At 36.7% G+C, this 19,166-nt stretch overlaps 1 protein-coding gene across 1 annotated transcript; it reads left to right on the forward strand.

The window, feature by feature from the left end:
- Window positions 1-4,827: 4,827 nt before the first annotated feature.
- Window positions 4,828-17,971, forward strand: ube2z (ubiquitin-conjugating enzyme E2Z). Its single transcript, XM_079831650.1, has 7 exons — window positions 4,828-5,557; window positions 6,775-6,847; window positions 7,671-7,858; window positions 11,507-11,618; window positions 11,724-11,836; window positions 12,253-12,343; window positions 16,143-17,971. Exons 1-7 carry the CDS (start codon window positions 5,169-5,171, stop codon window positions 16,317-16,319), a joined length of 1,143 nt encoding a protein of 380 aa, XP_079687776.1. The 5' UTR covers window positions 4,828-5,168; the 3' UTR covers window positions 16,320-17,971.
- Window positions 17,972-19,166: the final 1,195 nt, after the last annotated feature.

Consider the following 19,166-nt stretch of genomic DNA (forward strand, 5'->3'; position numbering starts at 1 on the left):
TTTGCTGTTGTGTTTTTTTTCCTTTTTTTTTTTCGCTTTACGAGTGTAGAGTGTTTAAGGAAGAGACTAGTCATGTGTTTTTGAAAACTATATTGGTTTGACCTGGCTAACTTGTATTCAAAACCTCCATGCTGTCTCTAATAGGTGGCCCAAAAGGCACTCCATCTATGTTCTATGACTTGTAGAGTTTTGCATTGCACTCTAACAACTATTTAAATATACCCCTTTTAAATTTGTTTCTCCCTTTATGCCCCTATCATTTACTAGCTTACTATGAACCTGCTGATTGTACAATATTGAGACCCATAGGCAAGTATTTAACAATGTGGAGAAATGGGACTTTCTATTGGTGTGCACATTATTGGTAACTGGTTCTTAGTTTGTGGTGCACTTAAAGCCTTAATATCTATTCTCATGTGTTTAATAAAATGGTTCTGATTTGCAGTTGTAATACAAAATTGTGACTAACTTTGCGTATAGACATTTTGATGTTTTTGAAAGAATTGAGGTAGTACAGAAGTAAGTAGGACTAAAGTTCATGTAAGGTGCATTCATTGTTAATCTTGCAAAACATTACATTACACATTCTCTTTCCTTCAGCTCCGCTGACTGCTGGGGGGAAAATAATGGCTTAAAGCAGCCTCTTTTGGGTGGTTTTGAACTTTTTCAGAACCACTGACTGGCCAGTAAACAGGTGGTTTAACTAGGAGGCCAGCAGTTGCTCCCTGCAGAGCCATGGGTGAAATCCAGCTCCCCGTCTCTGGATAAAATTTGGTTGTGATGGGTAGAGCTTGAAGGTCCAGCCACACCTTAACCCTATCATAACTATTCCTCCACCCATTAAAAAAATTAAGCATGGCTTTATTCCAGTAAAAGTGTAGTAACCCGGTTTTACTAGATACTATGGTTAGTATAGCAAAACCATGGTTCATTTGTGGTTACAGCGGTTTAACTATGTTTTTTGTAGTAAAACCAATTTATATTTTCTTAATGGTAAATCTACAGAGGTGGAGCTGGACTAAGTCAAGCTCAATCCATGACGTCCAGAGAGAGGGGTGCGGGACGTCATTTGGCTCTGCAGTGAGCACCACATGGAGAAGTCCGACTTCAGAGCAGGGTTGCCAGATGCCAGCAGGGTTTTCCAGACCAAAAACCGCCAAAAAAAACTTTGGCTTGTTTCTCGTTTAAATACAAATCATTAACAAGCTTTAAAATTACCAATTTATCGACTAGCCTATATAAACCCTAGAAATTAAATTGAGCTTATTTACACATTTAAAAAAATAAGAAGTTATAAATCGTTTATATTATTTTTTATAAAAATAATAAGGTATTAGGAAAATTACCTTGTATCTGCTAATTCTTTTAATCAGTGTTAAAACAAAAAAAAAGAAGAGAAGAAACCGCGTTTCCATATTTCATTTCTGGTTTAAAAAAGGAAAATGGAATGGACGCAAAAGCGTCCTCCTCAGTCTGACCATTATACTATTAAACTATAAGCTTATGTTACGGAAAATAATGCGATCAACTTAGGCGATCATTGAGTCTGTTTATTGTCAATAAAACAAAAGCAGGAACAAAAGCAGCCTAACATGAAAACATTGAGTGGATATATGGACATACAAAATAACCCACTTTAACATTTCAATTATTTCAAATATGAAACATGCATATTCATGAATAACATTAGGCTACATGAAAATCGCGTTGAACATATTATGTAGGCTATAGAACATGTGTCAGTGCGCTCTTTGCAGAAGCAGAACGTTGGCGCATGGCGGGCCATCTCTACACAAAAACATATTTTCATCCGCTAAATATAATAGCAAACTTGAGTTTAACACCTGTGATTTTGAACAATTGGGCCTAATATCATAAAGCTATAGCCTATATTCCACGAACCGATATGAGCTGAAGGTAGTGGAAGCTCGTCTGTCCAAAACCAGCCCAATTTTTATCCAACCGCCCAAACCCATTTTTGCCCGCAAAATAGATTGCGAAACCGCCCAATTGGGCGAGAAACCGCCCAATATGACAACCCTGATTCTGAGTCTGACCGAATATTGACTCTTATGAGTCGGTTCTTTTTTTTGTGAATCAAAAACATGCAGCGTGATCTGCGTGACCATAGACCGACTCCCAAACGAATGACTCTTATCAACCGATTCATTTTTAATGAATCAAAAACATACAAGTACGACCAAAATGTCAGATTACCAGTTCTACGACTCGCTAACTGAACACATTTTGGATTTTGTTATAACCGGACTATGTAATATGAATTGCAATAAATGTACTAAAATAATCTTACATTGAACCAGAATCGTTTAAATTCCTTCCAACTGCCCAGTGGCGGTTCTAGACCACGGTAACTATGGGGGCCAGGCAGGGGCCACTTGTGCTTTTAGGGGGCACACGTTAACATTTATCTTAACCAGTAGATAATTAGGTTCACCTAAAAATTCTATCACCATTTCCTCACCCCCATGTCGTTCCAAATAGGACTTTCTTATGTTGAACACAATATTAACTTATTTATTTTATTAAACTGTTGTATAAGATCAGTAGGCCTGCCTATCGCATTTGCACTCATGCTATTCTGGGTAGAAAAACAGAACTCGTGTAATATTGCACTCGTTACTCATGTTATATTGCTTATACTGTAGTCTATATCATAATGTAAATGTGAGGGCGTTTTCACACTGGCATTTTTGTTAGAATAATTGGTAATGTGAAAGTTGTCATGCGGACCCGGGTGAGCTGAGCTCAGGGGAACTGAATTCGAGACTGCCTGAAGGAGGTGGTCTGAGCTCGGTTGCGCAAATTGCGCTCGAGCTGTGCTGCGATTCATGGGAATGTGAAAGCAATAAGCTAACATACGACTAGCGGGCCAGTGGCGGACCACTGGAGGCAAAGTTGGTGGCCCGCTGGCATTTTGCTCATCGTTTTCCTAGCGGACCACCGGCAGCAGCCACCACTTTTCCGACAGTGCTCCGCTACCGAGCCGCTGGTTTATAATAAATGTTTTCTGGCCACCCACGGACGATCCACTGGTCATATATGATTCACAACTGGGTAATTATAGTTAGATCCAATATAATATTATTTTATGCAATAATGAATCAAAAACAAAGTACACAACTGCTAATAACCATTGTATATGTATTTTTTTGGATAGGCAACACAAATGCGTAGCTAAACAAATGGAAATAAACATAAAATAACTATAAACATTATGATAGCCTATTCAAAATATTTACTTTTGTTAATATATATATATATATATATATATATATATATATATATATATATATATATATATATATATATATATATATATATATATATATATATATATATATAAATAAAAACAGGATACATAAAATTGTATTATATATTATAAGATTAAGACTCGGGTGCGCAAGAAAAGTAACCTGCGCATGCATTTTATCAGATGACGACGTATTTAGTTCAATACAACACATGTGTAAGGGATGATAGTGTTGATTATTTACCTTGGATACGAGCGAGAGGGAGCCTGCGGTGTAGAACGCGCTCTGACGCGGACCACAACAAACGTGCCCAGTGTAAAAACGCTCTGAGACTAAAACTCAAACGGGCATTTCTGCCGCATATCTTAATTATGGACATTCTAACTAAGAAGCACTGACATGGTTTGGTTAACGACATTCTAACTAATACAGGTTTTGGAACAACACGAGGGTGAGTTACATTAGGTGTTTTTATTTTCTTTTTGGGGGAACTAACCCTTTAATTTATTCCCAGATTATTGAAAGTATTTTATTTGGCCATGTACCTGTATCACTCTGTCTGCAGTCTCTACACGTGAAGTAAAATCATTTCAAGTTCATTATTTATTTGAAAAGTAATGTATCTGTAATATGATCATGCATGCTCAATTTATAAAAGTAAAACTAAACCATTTATTTTACATGTTTTGTAGCCTACCTGCTCTGTTAGCAGACTCTTCGCAAAGTTAGCAGGCATAAAAACAAACATCTAATAGCCTACTCTATAAGCAACACTGGACAATTGGATAAATAATATTATTTCTCGCTATATGTGAACAAGACTGAAATTACATTATTTTCTGTATCTTTTCTCGGGTAGGCTATGCCTATCTGTATGCCTAATATCTGCCTGTCATATTCGCACATGAACGGTTCTTTCATTGCGTTGGTCATAATTTATCTATGGCTGCATCTTCCTAATTCGGAATATGATCAAAGATTACATATAATATTAATATAATTTTTATATAGATTAATATATTTTAACTAGCCATCCAGTAAATGAACGAAATGACTGAATGGAATTCAAAGTCGTCAAGTCAGTAAAATTAATCTCCAGTAGCTATCACTGCTGCGTATGGGTGAAGTTACACACAACACAACGTGTATAAAGAGAGCTTTTATCTATAATCAAGTGCGTAGCAACCGCTATAGCCCGCGTTTTACAACTATTTGAGCGAATGCAGACTGAGTGACGAATCATTCATAAACAGACATCACTTGCGCGCCACAGCGCGCAGCCTCCTCATTGCTTCTCTGGTTATTATACGACACAATAAAGTGCTCTTTTCATCACACACCGCCACAGCAAAAACCGCACATTGCAACCAGTTTCAGAAAATTGTTTGGTGCGATGTGATTCCAAATTTACGGGGGCCAGAGGGGGGGCCAAGCTTGTTGACACGGGGGCACCGGCCCCCCTGGCCACCCCCCTAGAACCGCCACTGCAACTGCCATTTAGCTTGAATCCCCACCAGGAGTGCACCGTTAGATGGCACTATTTCCTTCTAAATGAGGAGGAAGTGGAGAGAAATGAAACAACATTGATAAACAGGCCAGGCCGGACGAGGAGGAGATACTACGTTTACGTGCGTTTAGACCTTAAACTCAGTTACTCGTTGATGTGAATGTTAAATGCTCAGCTAATTCGGAAAATACATTAAAATCAGCGCTGTTCTCGACATAGGGTGTTATAGTTGAGGTCGGAAGAGGGGAAAGGAAGAATATGTAGGAGTCATTTCTCTCTTCCTGCCCTCCTCCACTTGCCTCCGAGCGAGGAGAAACAGAAACTGCAGAAGAAACTGATTGATCTGACAGCTGGTCAAACAGTTCGCGGATTCTTAGGTCTCTTCGACGATGGCGGATAGCGTTGGGGAGGAGGCCAACGGCTCGGTGGGGACGGCGCAGGGCCATGGAGCGCAGTTCTCAGCGAGTTTGGGTAATTCTATACCGGGACATTCATCAGCCTCCCCGCCTCCGTCACAGACCGGCCTGTCTGTGGTCGCTCCCGGAATCGCGCATGCCATCACTCCGGCCGTGGAGAGCGGACTCGGTGTGCTGACCCATGCGCTCGACTCCACGCTCCCCGTGACCCTTCCTCCATCCCTGCCGCCCGGTATCGGATCAGGAGTCCCGGCCGGAGCGGGCCTCCTGTCCCAAATTCATGCCACCTCCTGGGATCCCACATTAAGCACCGACTGGGACAACGAGAAGGCGTCTCAGCAGTGTATTCTCCGGATAAAAAGGTAATGTTGAACTATCATATAGGGTCTGTATTTGTTTTGGGAAGTGCAAGACAACTTTTAAAGAAGTTACCCTGCGTGTTATTCCTTCCCATTTGCATATTTCCAATCCAAACATATGGGGAAATGAAGTGTCAGAATGCTGCATGAACTTCCGATTTATATTTAACTGGTATTTGTTGTTTTTAATACAATAATAAATATCAACTATACTACAAAAATATAATTTTTAAATTAATAGTTTATTACAATAATGCAAAGGTGTTGTTATTTTTTATTTTAATCTCATGTATTTTTTTTGCTTGAGAATTAAAGGAACAGTTTACCCTGCCAATTCTGTCATCATTTACTCTCCCTCAAGTTGTTCTAACCCTGTTATGAGTTTCTATGTTCTGCTGAACACAAGAGAAGATGTTTAGAATAATTTTGGTTTCTGGTCCTCATTGACTTCCATAATTTATTCCACCTACTATGGATGTCGATGGGGACCAGCAACTGTTTGGTTACCCATAGTCTTCAAAATATCTTATTTTGTGTTCAACTGAACAAAAAAACTCATAAAGGGTTAGAACTTGAGGGTGAGTAAATTATGACAAATATGTAATTTTTGGGTGTACCATCCCTTTAAGCATACAAAGTTGTGCAATTTATGTTAACAATATCCACTTACTTTACTCACCTGTGAGCATCATTGTTTTCTGATGAATGCAGACATGAATGCAGAATGAATAGACATCCACCAAATTATAGCATTTATCAGTAGAACTGAGAACTTTCAAGTAGTTATTGAATATTGGTAAAAAATTATATATTGCCCAAAGTAATGACCTGTTAATCTCTACTAGCCTGGCATTCAGACACATTTTCCAGCCAAATGTTACAAGTGTGCATTTATAAGTCACAATGTTGACACTAGGGAATTATGACTTGGCACGGCAGTGACTTTGGCCTTGGCATAATTTGATTAGACGTCCCCAGAGGACTAATAATGGAAATGTGGACACAAAAATGAAAGCACTCGGTTACAATGAGTCGGTTATATTTGTGTAGTTTGGCTCAGGCATTCAGTGATCTGATGGTTTTCTTGGCAGGGTGTGTATGTGGCTTCTGCTTCCTCCTCGTGCTTTGACAAAAATGCTGCACACTGCCACTGATATTTCTTCATGTGAGTGATGCCTCTTTGTTTTTAATAATTCGTTGCATATATTTCTTCCATTCAGAGACATCATGTCCATCTACAAAGAGCCTCCTCCGGGTATGTTTGTGGTTCCTGATCCTCATGACATGACCAAGGTAAGCATCAGCAGACTTTTCCCTCACAATTATGGTCATATTTCAGCAAATCACTCTCTCTTCTGTGTTCCCTCCCTCCATCCTTCCTTCTATTGTTATATTCTTACTAAACAACGACGGCTTTGATTGCACGTGCACAGTTAATGCATTAGGTTTCATGAACTAACAATGAACAATACTTTTACAGCATCTATTATTCTAGGTTATTGTTCATTTTTACATTTACACTAGTTTTCAGATGTTTGTTTGTTTTTTAATACTGGATGCATTAAATTGACAATAAATACTGTTTCATTTTTACAAAAAAAGAAATGCTGTTCTTTTTTTACTTTATATTCATCAAAGAATCTTGAAAAAGATGCATGACCGTTTCTGCAAAAACATTTAAGCAGCTGTTTTCAACAGTGATAATAATAATAATAAGAGATGTTTCTTGAAATTCAAATCAGCATGTTAGAATATTTTCAGAAGGATCATGTGACTCCGAAGACAGGAGTAATGATGAGAAAAATTCTGCTTTGCATCACATGAATAAATTTAAAATGTTTAATTATTTAAATAGTAATAATGTTTATAAATATTGCTGTATTTTGATCAAATAAATGAAACATTTTTAAAAAGACTTGCAGACCTCATACTTTTAAACTGTAGTGTAATATGTATAGGCATTGTTGAAGCATTATGTACAAGCATGAATTTACAATAAACAATAGTATATTTATAGTAAATTAATAAATGCTGTAAAAGTATTGTAAAAAATATATATATATATATTGGAAATTGCTGTACTGAATGTACCCTCTTCCTCCTCCTGTCTCCACAGATTCACGCCCTCATCACCGGCCCCTTCGACACACCATATGAGGGTGGCTTCTTTCTCTTCCTGTTTCGCTGTCCCCCTGACTATCCCATCCACCCTCCACGCGTCAAACTAATCACTACAGGGCACAACACCGTTCGTTTCAACCCCAACTTCTACCGCAACGGCAAAGTTTGCCTAAGCATCCTTGGGTAAGAGTAATTTCTTGTTTAGGTTTTGATTAGATTCTCACAGATATTTTACTTGGCCACTTTTAGTTCCAGAGTTAAGACCCGTTCACAGCAAGGACGATAACTATAACAATAACTAAAGTTATTGAGAACTTCGAGAATAGGAAAGTCCACACCACAACTATAACAATAATGACGCTGAAAGTCAATCTAATGATATCGATCCTCTGAGTTATTTATTTCACCTGATAAATGATAAAAACATTAACAGCCAATCAGAATCCACTGGACTTGATAGCGCTGAAGCATTTAAAGCGGTGGACGGCAGTGTGGTGTGGATACTAAATATAGTTATTGTTGGAATCAATTTCAGAGGAATATCTTTCCAGCTGATGAAAAATGATGTATAGTATAAATCGGGCATTTCATCACAATATGATCTGATATTGATTCTCTTGACCAGCTATACGATATTTGCAGATAAACAAAAAAAATTCTGCAATAGGATTACAATTTGGTTAGATTCAAGGGTATGTGGATCTATATTATGTGCCTATTTTACACCAGTTACCCAATTGGGACTACCACAACAAAAACATAATCATATAATGGGGTAAGAAATGAACATGTCCCACATGAGCTCAATAATCTGATGACAGTTTATGAAAGTATTTCAGGCTACAATGTGCAATGTCTAAAATCTAGTGCAAATCCTTATTGGGAAACAACAAAAAATAGGTACTTAAATTTTAGAAAAATAAATATTAAAACAAATAAATTACAAAAATAAAGCTGTTAGGGCTGTCGCTAATGGATATTTTGGTAATCGCATAATAGGTCGATTATTTTGATGATTAATTGAGTAATCAGATTTTTTTTTTGTGGCCATTAAAATGGCTTAAATACTGGCAATAACAATTGGTTTAGATAAAGTATCAAAAGCAAGTATCAACATATGGTTTTATTAAAACAACACTGTTAAACTACATAATGTAATATAAATAATATAAACAATATATACATTTTGTATTATAACACATGCCTGCAGAGGGCACCAACAGCCTGGTGATTGGTGGCGTTATCACATACAGCATGATCAAATCCTTGTTTAATATTGGCCAAACAGCATTTAATTAAAATGTCCACTTAATTTTTAATATTTAGACCACTACTTTATGATAGAAATGCTACAGCCACTGTCATTTTCTTGAACATGTGGAGATCAAAGCATGCAAACTTTAATTTTGAAATCATGATGAACAACAATTTGCTTCTTTAGAAACATACTGATGTATTCTCCTGTGTTGGCCTAGGTTTATAAATTATTTATGTTACAAGTCTGGTGAAATGGCATATCTTGCGTTCCCGGATGAACGTTATAAGCGAACCCAAAATTTAACAACACACGCAGAGACTGAGTTTGTTTTCAGCGTTTAATGCATTAGTACTGATTTGTTTTTTAAAATAAATATATATTATATATAGTGGCAAGAAAAAGTATATGAACCCCTTGCAGAATCTGTGAAAACATTTTTTTATTTAGTACTGTCCTGAATAAAAGATTTTACATAAAAGATTTTTACATATATTCCAAAATAAATGGCTGAATTGATAAAAATGACCCTGTTCAAAAGTTTATGAACCACTGATTCTCAATACTGTATGTTGTTACCTGGATGATCCACGGCTGTTTTCTTGTTTTGTGATGTTGTTCTTGAGTCCCTTGTTTGTCCTGAGCAGTTAAACTGCCCAATGTTCTTCAGAAAAATCCTCCAGGTCCTGCAAATTATTCAGTTTTCCAGCATCTTTTTTTGCTTCAAATTTCAAAATTTGGTTCAAATTTTGCATATTTGAAACCTTTCCAGCAGTGACTGTATGATTTTGAGATCCATCTTTTCACACCGAGAAAAATTGAGGGACTCAAACACAACTATTAAAAAAGGTTCAATCATTCACTAATGCTCCAGAAGGAAACACGATGCTATATATATATAATATACACACACACACACACGGTTAGTCATTTATTCAATATTGATTCATATCAATGTGTTGTTACCCTTAGCAGACGCTAATATAGTTGGCTTTACAGGGAGTGCAGAATTATTAGGCACGTTGATTTTCTGATCATATTTTTTTTCCAGGCACATTTGACCAATTCCAAACCACAGTAATCCTAATAACTACTATTGATTTAGTATTTAATAATGTATAAGTGATATATAATTGTTCATGAAGGCTGGAAATGAAAATCACCTTATATTCAGGTGTGCAGAATTATTAGGCATGTTTTCTTTTACAGATAAATTGAGCCAAAAAAGAGATTTAACTATGAGTGTATTAAATGCCCATGAGAAGGATGCAATACTAATGCAAGACTAGACATTGCAGTTAAGGCATGACCATTGGACAGTGAAATGCTCGTTGGGTCAGCAGGATCTGACAAAAACAGGTGGTGAAGAAAAGACACCTGTTAACTGCAAAAGAATTAAGGTGAAGAATTAAGGGTGAAACCATCAGGAACCCTTTAGTCTCCAGCGCCACCATTTTCCAAAGCTGCAACCTACCTGGAGTCTCCAGAAGTGCAAGGTGTCAGGTTCTCAGAGACTTCAGTTAGGTAAAGAATCCTAAAAAATGACCCCCACTAGATAAGAATCACAAGCTGAAGTGTTGTAAAATACATGAAGAAGGTTTTTTTATAGGCTTTATGGACAGATAGGTTGAGAGTGACTCTTGAAGGACCAGCACCACATCCTCTAGTACCACTGTTTGAAGAATTCATCTTCCAGAATCTGGCAGTACATTTTGGGAGTTCATTTTTAGTCCATCTCTGCAAAACGGACTTCAGGATGGACTAAAATGAACTCCCAAAACGTACTGCCAGATTCTGGAAGATGAATTCTTCAAACAGTGGTACTAGAGGATGTGGTGCTGGTCCTTCAAGAGTCATTCTCAACCTATAAAACCTATAAAGCCTATAAAAAAGCAGGCTTCATGTATTTTACAACACTTCAGCTTGTGATTCTTATCTAGTGGGGGTCATTTTTTAGGATTCTTTACCTAACTGAAGTCTCTGAGATCCTGACACCTTGCACTTCTGGAGACTCCAGGTAGGTTGCAGCTTTGGAAAATGGTGGCGCTGGAGACTAAAGGGTTCCTGATGGTTTCACCCTTAATTCTTCACCTTAATTCTTAATTCTTTTGCAGTTAACAGGTGTCTTTTCTTCACCACCTGTTTTTGTCAGATCCTGCTGACCCAACGAGCATTTCACTGTCCAATGGTCATGCCTTAACTGCAATGTCTAGTATTGCATTAGTATTGCATCCTTCTCATTGGCATTTAAAACTTTTGACTTTTCAGTCTGAGTTAAATCTCTTTTTTGGCTCAATTTATCTGTAAAAGAAAACATGCCTAATAATTCTGCACACCTGAATATAAGGTGATTTTCATTTCCAGCCTTCATGAACAATTATATATCACTTATACATTATTAAATACTAAATCAATAGTAGTTATTAGGATTACTGTGGTTTGGAATTGGTCAAATGTGCCTGGAAAAAAAATATGATCAGAAAATCAACGTGCCTAATAATTCTGCACTCCCTGTATAGTAAGTGTTCTTGATATGAGCGGGCTTTTACTCAGATCCTAGCTGTTTCTTTCTACAGCACTTGGACTGGCCCAGCATGGAGTCCCGCCCAGAGCATCTCCTCTGTTCTCATATCTATACAGTCCTTAATGACAGAGAACCCTTACCACAATGAGCCAGGCTTTGAGCAGGTACTACTACTCCCACATTCTTGGTTTAGAAGGTCCCTGTGGGGTCTTCCTGTAAGTTGTGTTTGGTTCACAGTGAATGCTATAGTTTATTCATCTGTTTGCTAGGAAAGACACCCAGGTGACAGCAAAAACTACAACGAGTGTATCCGCCACGAGACCATGAGAGTTGCTGTGTGCGATATGCTAGAGGGTAAAGTGCCGTGTCCCGAGGCCTTGTGGTGAGTGATGATCCCTCAGCCATTTTCATAATCATGGGCCTTTTTAAAAGGCTTGTAGGCCGTACTGAACTATTAATAATAGTATTGCCATTTAATAAATGGTTTAAGTTTTCTTAGGAAATTATATTACACATCAAAAACAAAAATGTTTTAATAAGCAATTATTTTACAGTTGTTTAAAACAATATTTTAAACTTGTATTGTTTTTTTATTGCTCTTTTTATAACTTTTGCTATGAAAATATCCAAGGAAGCTTGCATGGTGTTAAAAACTATTTATTTTGTGATTTTTATTTTATTTTTATTTTTTTGTAAGTAAAGCATTTTGAATTACCATTGTGTTTGAAATTTGCTATAGATATAAATTTGCCTTGCCTATTAAACACCCTTTTAAGAGCATTGTTTTTCTGTTCCTAGGAGCGTGATGGAGAAATCCTTCCTGGAATACTATGATTTCTATGAGGGGGTCTGCAAAGAACGTCTGCATCTCCAAGGGCAGAACATGCAGGTAAAAACTGTTTGCAAATGTGCTTTGCTACATTTTTACGTTATGCTTGGTGATTTTGTCATTTCGATTGTCATCATAACATTAGAAATACAACCTTGTGCCAACGTTTAGCATTGTGATATTACAAATGTCCCTGTTAGCTGTGAGCCATTCATGTCAGCATTTACAGAAGACCAGCAAGAACAAAGAATCTGACGTACTACCACACCTTCTAGTAAAGAGTACTTGAGGTTAGCTGAATCGCTGAGTACAGCCTCCAATCACCTACAGCCGTTTCTGTGGGATTTCCAGAGTTGTTATTGTCCTCAAGTCCCGCTATGAATCAGTATTCAGGCATTTTGTAGTCGTCTCACGCATGGTTAAGGGAACTGTTGTTCAGACTGTGGTTGAATTGTATCATCTTTGTTTGATTTGTGTTCACTTTTTCTATAGTGCTATGATTTTGTCATTACATAAATGAACTATAGTGCAGGACTTTATTTTTAAACAAATTATATCTGATGTCTGAATAATTTTTGGTTTGACATGTATATATTATTTGACATGTATAATAATTAGTTGTTGGGGTAACAGTTTAGGACCCAGGACCAGTAGTGAAAAATGAAGACCAAGAGTCAGGAGTTAGATTAATTAAAGAAAAATGTACTGAAGAATAGTTTGCAGTTTCATCAGCAGAAGCCAGCTTCAAGTCTCTCAAGGAGTTCGTTGGACGCGCTCCCTCTAACAGTCTCCCCGCCTCCACCTATCGTACATACAACTTCTGAACAGTTATACTGTTTTCAAGGTCTAACCACGTCATTATTGTCATGTGGAATGATTCTGATTGGCTCAGAGAAGATGGACAGTCTTGGTAAATTTCCACACATTGTCAGTTAATCAGATTTCACGTGTACAGATATCACTTGTTGACGCTTTCACCCCAGAATTAGGCACGTCATGACCTTCCAGATTCTGGAGCAGGCGCCAGCTTGTCCAAAACAACAAGCCCCTCATCTTTTAGGATGCCCACAATCCACCTCCAATACTGATCTGTAACACCGAATACTGCGCACATACACAGATACAGTCTTTCCAAGTTTGGAGTTGGTGAGATCTGGGGCCTCATTTATAAAACTTTGCGTAGGATTTGCGTCAGAAGTGGCGTGTGGATGAAACATAGGATGTGCGTACGCACAGAAATATTCGGATTTATAAAGCCGTGCGCACGCACATCCTACGCAGTTTTCCCTTAATAAATCACAATCAATTCTAAATGTAGCGCAGCTTTTGCGGCTTCATGTCACGCCCATAGTTGCCCATAAATAGTCCGTGAAACGAAATCATGGCAAATACAGAGAGGAAATCAAAAAAACTTAACTTCACTCAATGTGAAGTAGAAGTTATCGTTGGCGAGGTGGAAAAGAGGAGAAAAATATTTTTTGGAGGGCACAGTGTGGGCATTACTAATGCCAAAAAGGCACTTGAGTGACAAAAGGTTGCAGACGCGTAAATGCTGTAGCCTCACAACCTCGGACCGTGGCCGAAAAAAAAAGAAATGGTCGGACATCAAAGTCGAGGCAAAAAAGCGTCTAGCGCTCCATCGCCAGCGTGTGTCTGCCACGGGTGGGGAGAGGGGACACCGGAGCTGACCCCTCTTGATGAGAGACTGGCGGCAATTATTGGGGAATCCCTATTAATCCCTATCCCTATTATCTACGTGGAAATGGGAAATAGTTCAGTGCAAATGTAATTTCTTGCAGCTCTCTGAATGGTTGAGACAAACATCATATGTTATTTTATCGACAAACTAAAGGCATTTGCATGAATACCATGATTCCGTAGCTGATGAAGAATTTTTTACTATGAAAACAACTTTCCCCAGTGGACAATTAATACATCTATTTATCTGTATATCTCCCTAATTATCTATCTATCTGTCTATCTAATTGCATCTATATCTGCTCCGCCAGACGGACACATTGATGAGAATATCAGTTTTGTACATTATTTCGTTCTGTTTACCATATTATTTATGAGGATGAATTGCATAACATGCCAATATTGTTGTAGAACATATCACTTTTTTTTTTTTTTTTTGCATTTCTGTTGTAATTTTCGTTTGCTTTTGTTTGTTTTACACTGCAGATCGATCAAACGGGTGTTCGTGTAGGCTGTTAATTGTAATACTTGCTTTGTGAAGTCCTCAAGTTATTTATGAGGCAGTATTGCCATTTCTTTTACACAATGGGCAGTTTCACACACTTTCACGTGTTTCTTCCATCTGCCGACGGTGTCGCCATTTCTCATTTCACCCGTTTTTGTGCGTACGCCTGGGTCAGAGCTTGCGTGAAGGACCGCACATTTTAACGTCAAGTTTGCTTTTTATAAATACCAATTATTGCATAGAGAGTGGCGTACGCCGCCTTTTGTGCGTACGCAACGTTTATAAATGAGGCCCCTGGTCCCAACCAGAGAAAGTTTTCCAAAACATATTGATAACATGTGCTTTTCTCTCAGGGAGAGATACAGACAATAGCACAGACCATATTCATCTTTATTCTTTAGAGTTTCAGTAAAAGGAAATATAAAATTAAATTAAATTAAATAAAGAAATAACATGAAAGACAAATCCATATTTCATCTCTGGAAGCTGGGCTAAATGAGCAATCACTGTTACTGCATTCCTGTCGAGTTGGAGGTGTGTGATGCCTCTAAAATCCAAACACACGACGACATGCTGAAATCAAGTTTTTTAGTGAAACATCACACACAACCAGGACAGATCCTCAGTCACCACTATATATATAGGACCAACTATAGAGGACCAAATACAAACTTTAGAAATTATAAAGGAAGAAACAATCATGGGTCCTATTGATATAAGCAAACTCGTAACTGGAAAGTATCATTAAAATCATGATTATATAGGAGGATGAATATTGATTGAGGCTTTGATTATAAATTTTAGTAGGATATATACAATTATATTGAAGCGGTAGTGGATTTCAGAATCCATCTTTCATAGTGTTGTCAATGTCAACTCGATTAATCGCATCCAAAATAAGTTTGTGTTTGCATAATGTGTTTGTACTGAGTATAAGTATTATTCATATATAAAAACACACACATGCATGTATATATTTAAGATTTTTTTTTTATATTTATATATAAAATATTTATATAATATAAATATATATACAGTGTATATACATTTATATTACTATATTTCTTAAATGTAATATTTCATAAAAATAATACTTATACACAGTATAAACACATATGTAAACACAAACTTTTATTTTGGATGCGATTAATCGAGTTGACAGCACTAATATATATCCAGTCTCCAGTGTCACAAGATTCTTCAGAAATCATTCTAATATGATAATTTGATTCTCAAGAAACTTTTATTATTATTATTATCACCATGCTTAATATTTTTGTGTAAACCATGATTTTTTTTTTTAGGATTCTTTGAATAGAAAGTAAAAAAAATTTTTTAAAAAACATTTATTTGAACTAGAAAATATTTGTAAAATGTCTTTACTGTCACTTTTGATCACTTTAATTCATTCTTGATAAATAAAAGTATTCATTTATTTACCAAAAATAAGAGTATTGACCCCAAACTTTTGAATTATAGTATGTATATAGTTTTACATAAATCATTTGGTTAAAAATCAAGTCACTGTTTTGTCTTAGCAAAAACCTTTTTTTGCTGTATTACAACTTTACAGTTTGTACCTTAGTATAGATTAATTAATATCCTAATCGTTTTGATCATTTTTTTCCCCCCGTCGATTGTATGCATTTCTTGCAGGATCCTTTTGGGGAGAAGAGAGGTCGTTTTGACTACCAGGGTCTATTGACTCGCCTCAGAGCCATCCAGAGGCGATTGCGGGAAAAGTGCCCGCCAGAGGACAACGACGGCGACTCTGACTCGGACACCAGCTCGTCCGGCACCGATCCAGACAGTCAGGGCAGCTCACAGCCTTAGATTGCCCTCTATGGGTGCAAAGCGAGAAAGGTTAGATAATTTCCCTTTACCTGCAGCTCCGGACTCCTCAAGCGAGCACAGATGCAAGAAAAACCTGGAGAATCTGCTCTCGGGGAACAGAGTTTGTCTCTTCTGATTGGTTAATATTTTTGCTCTTGCTCTTTGTGTGCTGGCCAATGACTGCCTTTTGTTTTGCTGTTTATTTTTTCCCTGATGGAGAAGAGGTTCAGGCAGGAGGGGGAATGAGGGCCTTTCATATAGATGTATGTGTGCGTGTGTACATTTGTAAGTGAGAGAGATGTATACGCTGGCTCCTCAGCAGGTCAACACAGCCTTTTGAGTCCATATTTCTCTGTCTCTTGCTGCATCCATTGTAGAGCTAAACCGGAAAAAAAAGAAGGCATATGAAGTCAAATAATTCATAATGATAATAAAATAACTCTTAAAACAAACCGGTTTACTTGCAAATGCACACATTTCTTTTTGTTCCACTGTTTCCTTATAGTCTAATCAAATGTTTGTTTTTCACTATTGAGATAATTTTAAAAAATGAATATGGTCATAAATTGAGATACAAATTCATAATGAATTGAAAACCATACTATAAGAACAAGAGAAACGGATGCAACTTTAAAGAAATGTACATATAATTATATAGAGAAGTTTTATTTTAATGTTCTTAAAATGCTATTGAACTGGTGAAAGTATCGGCAGCCTGCCAAGCACTAGTGGGAAAGGTTGCCTTTTGAGTGTCAGTTTCGTTTGGTGAACTTAAGTCTGTCTCCTAATTGTGAAGCTGTTGAGTGTCAAAAGAGACATCTGCTCTGTAATTGTTCTGGGAATAATCCTGAATTTTCAACAAGACAGAAACATACTTTTTGTTGTAATTTCACTCACAATGGTTAGACAGCAGTTCCACACCAGCCTCTGCTCAAAGTGTCCCTCGATACTGTTACAAATGTCCTTCTCTTTACCGGGGATACTGTGGTCACTGGCGTCCTCATATGCAACAGGATGAAGCTGCCTAGTACAGATTTGGAGAAGAGGAATGGGATAATATTGAACCATTTTTGACACCACGGTTCTATCTATGCTCAGATTAGTTTTCATGAGTGCAACAATCTATTGAAATCCATCCCTTTAAATATATATATGTAGTTTCCCACCGCATGCTAAACAACCAAACTGGCAGCCTTTACTATTCTGTATACATGTACATTAATAATGCATTTTATCCATGGAAAAGCAGATTACACTTAGATCCCCCACCCCCACAAAAAAAATTACTCCTTTAGCAAAGTTTTACTTTCTCAGATGGGCCCAAGTAAAGTTCTGAGGTTTTTGCATGTGCTATCATTTTGATGCAGTTGATTTCTCTTAAGTGAGAGAGAATATATTCTGGTCTAGGCCATCATATTTTTGATAAGACAGCACTGTTAGGTTGCTTGATTAGGTTTTTTGACTTTAAGTCTATGTGTCTCTTCTAGAACGCCCTGCAACAGGAAACAGTTCCTTAACTGTGAGTTTGACTTTGTGATGTACTAATGCTTTTCCCTTGTTAGCGAAAATGAGAATGAATTATGTAAATAATTAATGTATCAATTGCAACTATAAGGAAAAAATATATATAAAACTGATTCTGATTACATGCCTCTCTTTGATTGCATTTGTTTCTTTGATGTTCTATTTTAAGTGTAGTGTTACATGACAGAGGGAGTGTATATTATATTTCACACATGATATTTCATTTTTAATTCTCTTAATTTCACATTATTTTTCAGAGGTTTTTTTAATGCCCCTAGTTAAATTTGTAACAGCTTCTTAAGTTGTATTACATTCTATGTTTAAACTGATCCACTGGGACTGTAGTAATTTTAAACTAAAAACTGCCCACTTTGTAATTATAGTACATTTAAATCGCTATGAATTTAACATTAAATAAAATTAGATTCACTACCATTCAAAAGTTTGGGGTCACTAAAAAAATTATGTATCACGGTTTCCACAAAAATATTAAGCAACATTGCTGTTTTCAACATTGAAAATAATGAGAAATGTTTTGAGCAGCAAATCATCACATTAGAATGATTTCGGAAGGATCATGTGACACTGAATACTGGAGTAATGATGCTGAAAATTCAGCTTTGACGTCACAATAATAAAATGCATTTCAAAATATATTAAAATAGAAAATGGTTAATTGTAATAATATTTAATATGTTTTAATGTATTTCTGGTTAAATAGATGCAGCCTTGGTGAGCACAATATTTATTTATTTATTTAATCTTAAATGGCCCAAACTTTTGAAAGGTATTGTATAGAAGTGATGCTTAATATAACAGTAATATAATCCTGAGTTTATCTGTTTAGTGCACATCAGATCAACAAAAAAATTTCAGGGCACAAAAATATTCCTCGTGTTATTTTAAAATCTCACTGATACGCAATTAATTAAATATATATATACATTTAACCCTTAAATGAGCACTTTTGATAATGTTAGTCCAATCGCTGTCTGTATAATTGTATGTCTTAGGTCCACTGGTGAAGAATTGTCATTAGGGGGCAGTGGTGCGTAGTTTTATCACCACAGAGCATGAGCCAACTGTCTCGTTTTGAAAAACCTGTTGGTGATGTGTGAAAGATTGGGATTAAACTGCCAAAATTCTGAACTCATGATGTTTGGCTAAATTGTTAGGTGTGCTTTTATAGAGGCAACTTTATATGAATCCTGAAGTTAATTCAAAAAGTTATATCTCTGTTTGTAAACCTTATAGAATATATATATGCAATGGTAATGTAGTGCAGTAAAATATTGTTTCAAAAATAATTGAGAAAGACTGTTG

This window comes from Gobio gobio, assembly GCF_949357685.1.
Source record: "Gobio gobio genome assembly, chromosome: 1".
Taxonomy (NCBI): Eukaryota; Metazoa; Chordata; class Actinopteri; order Cypriniformes; family Gobionidae; genus Gobio; species Gobio gobio.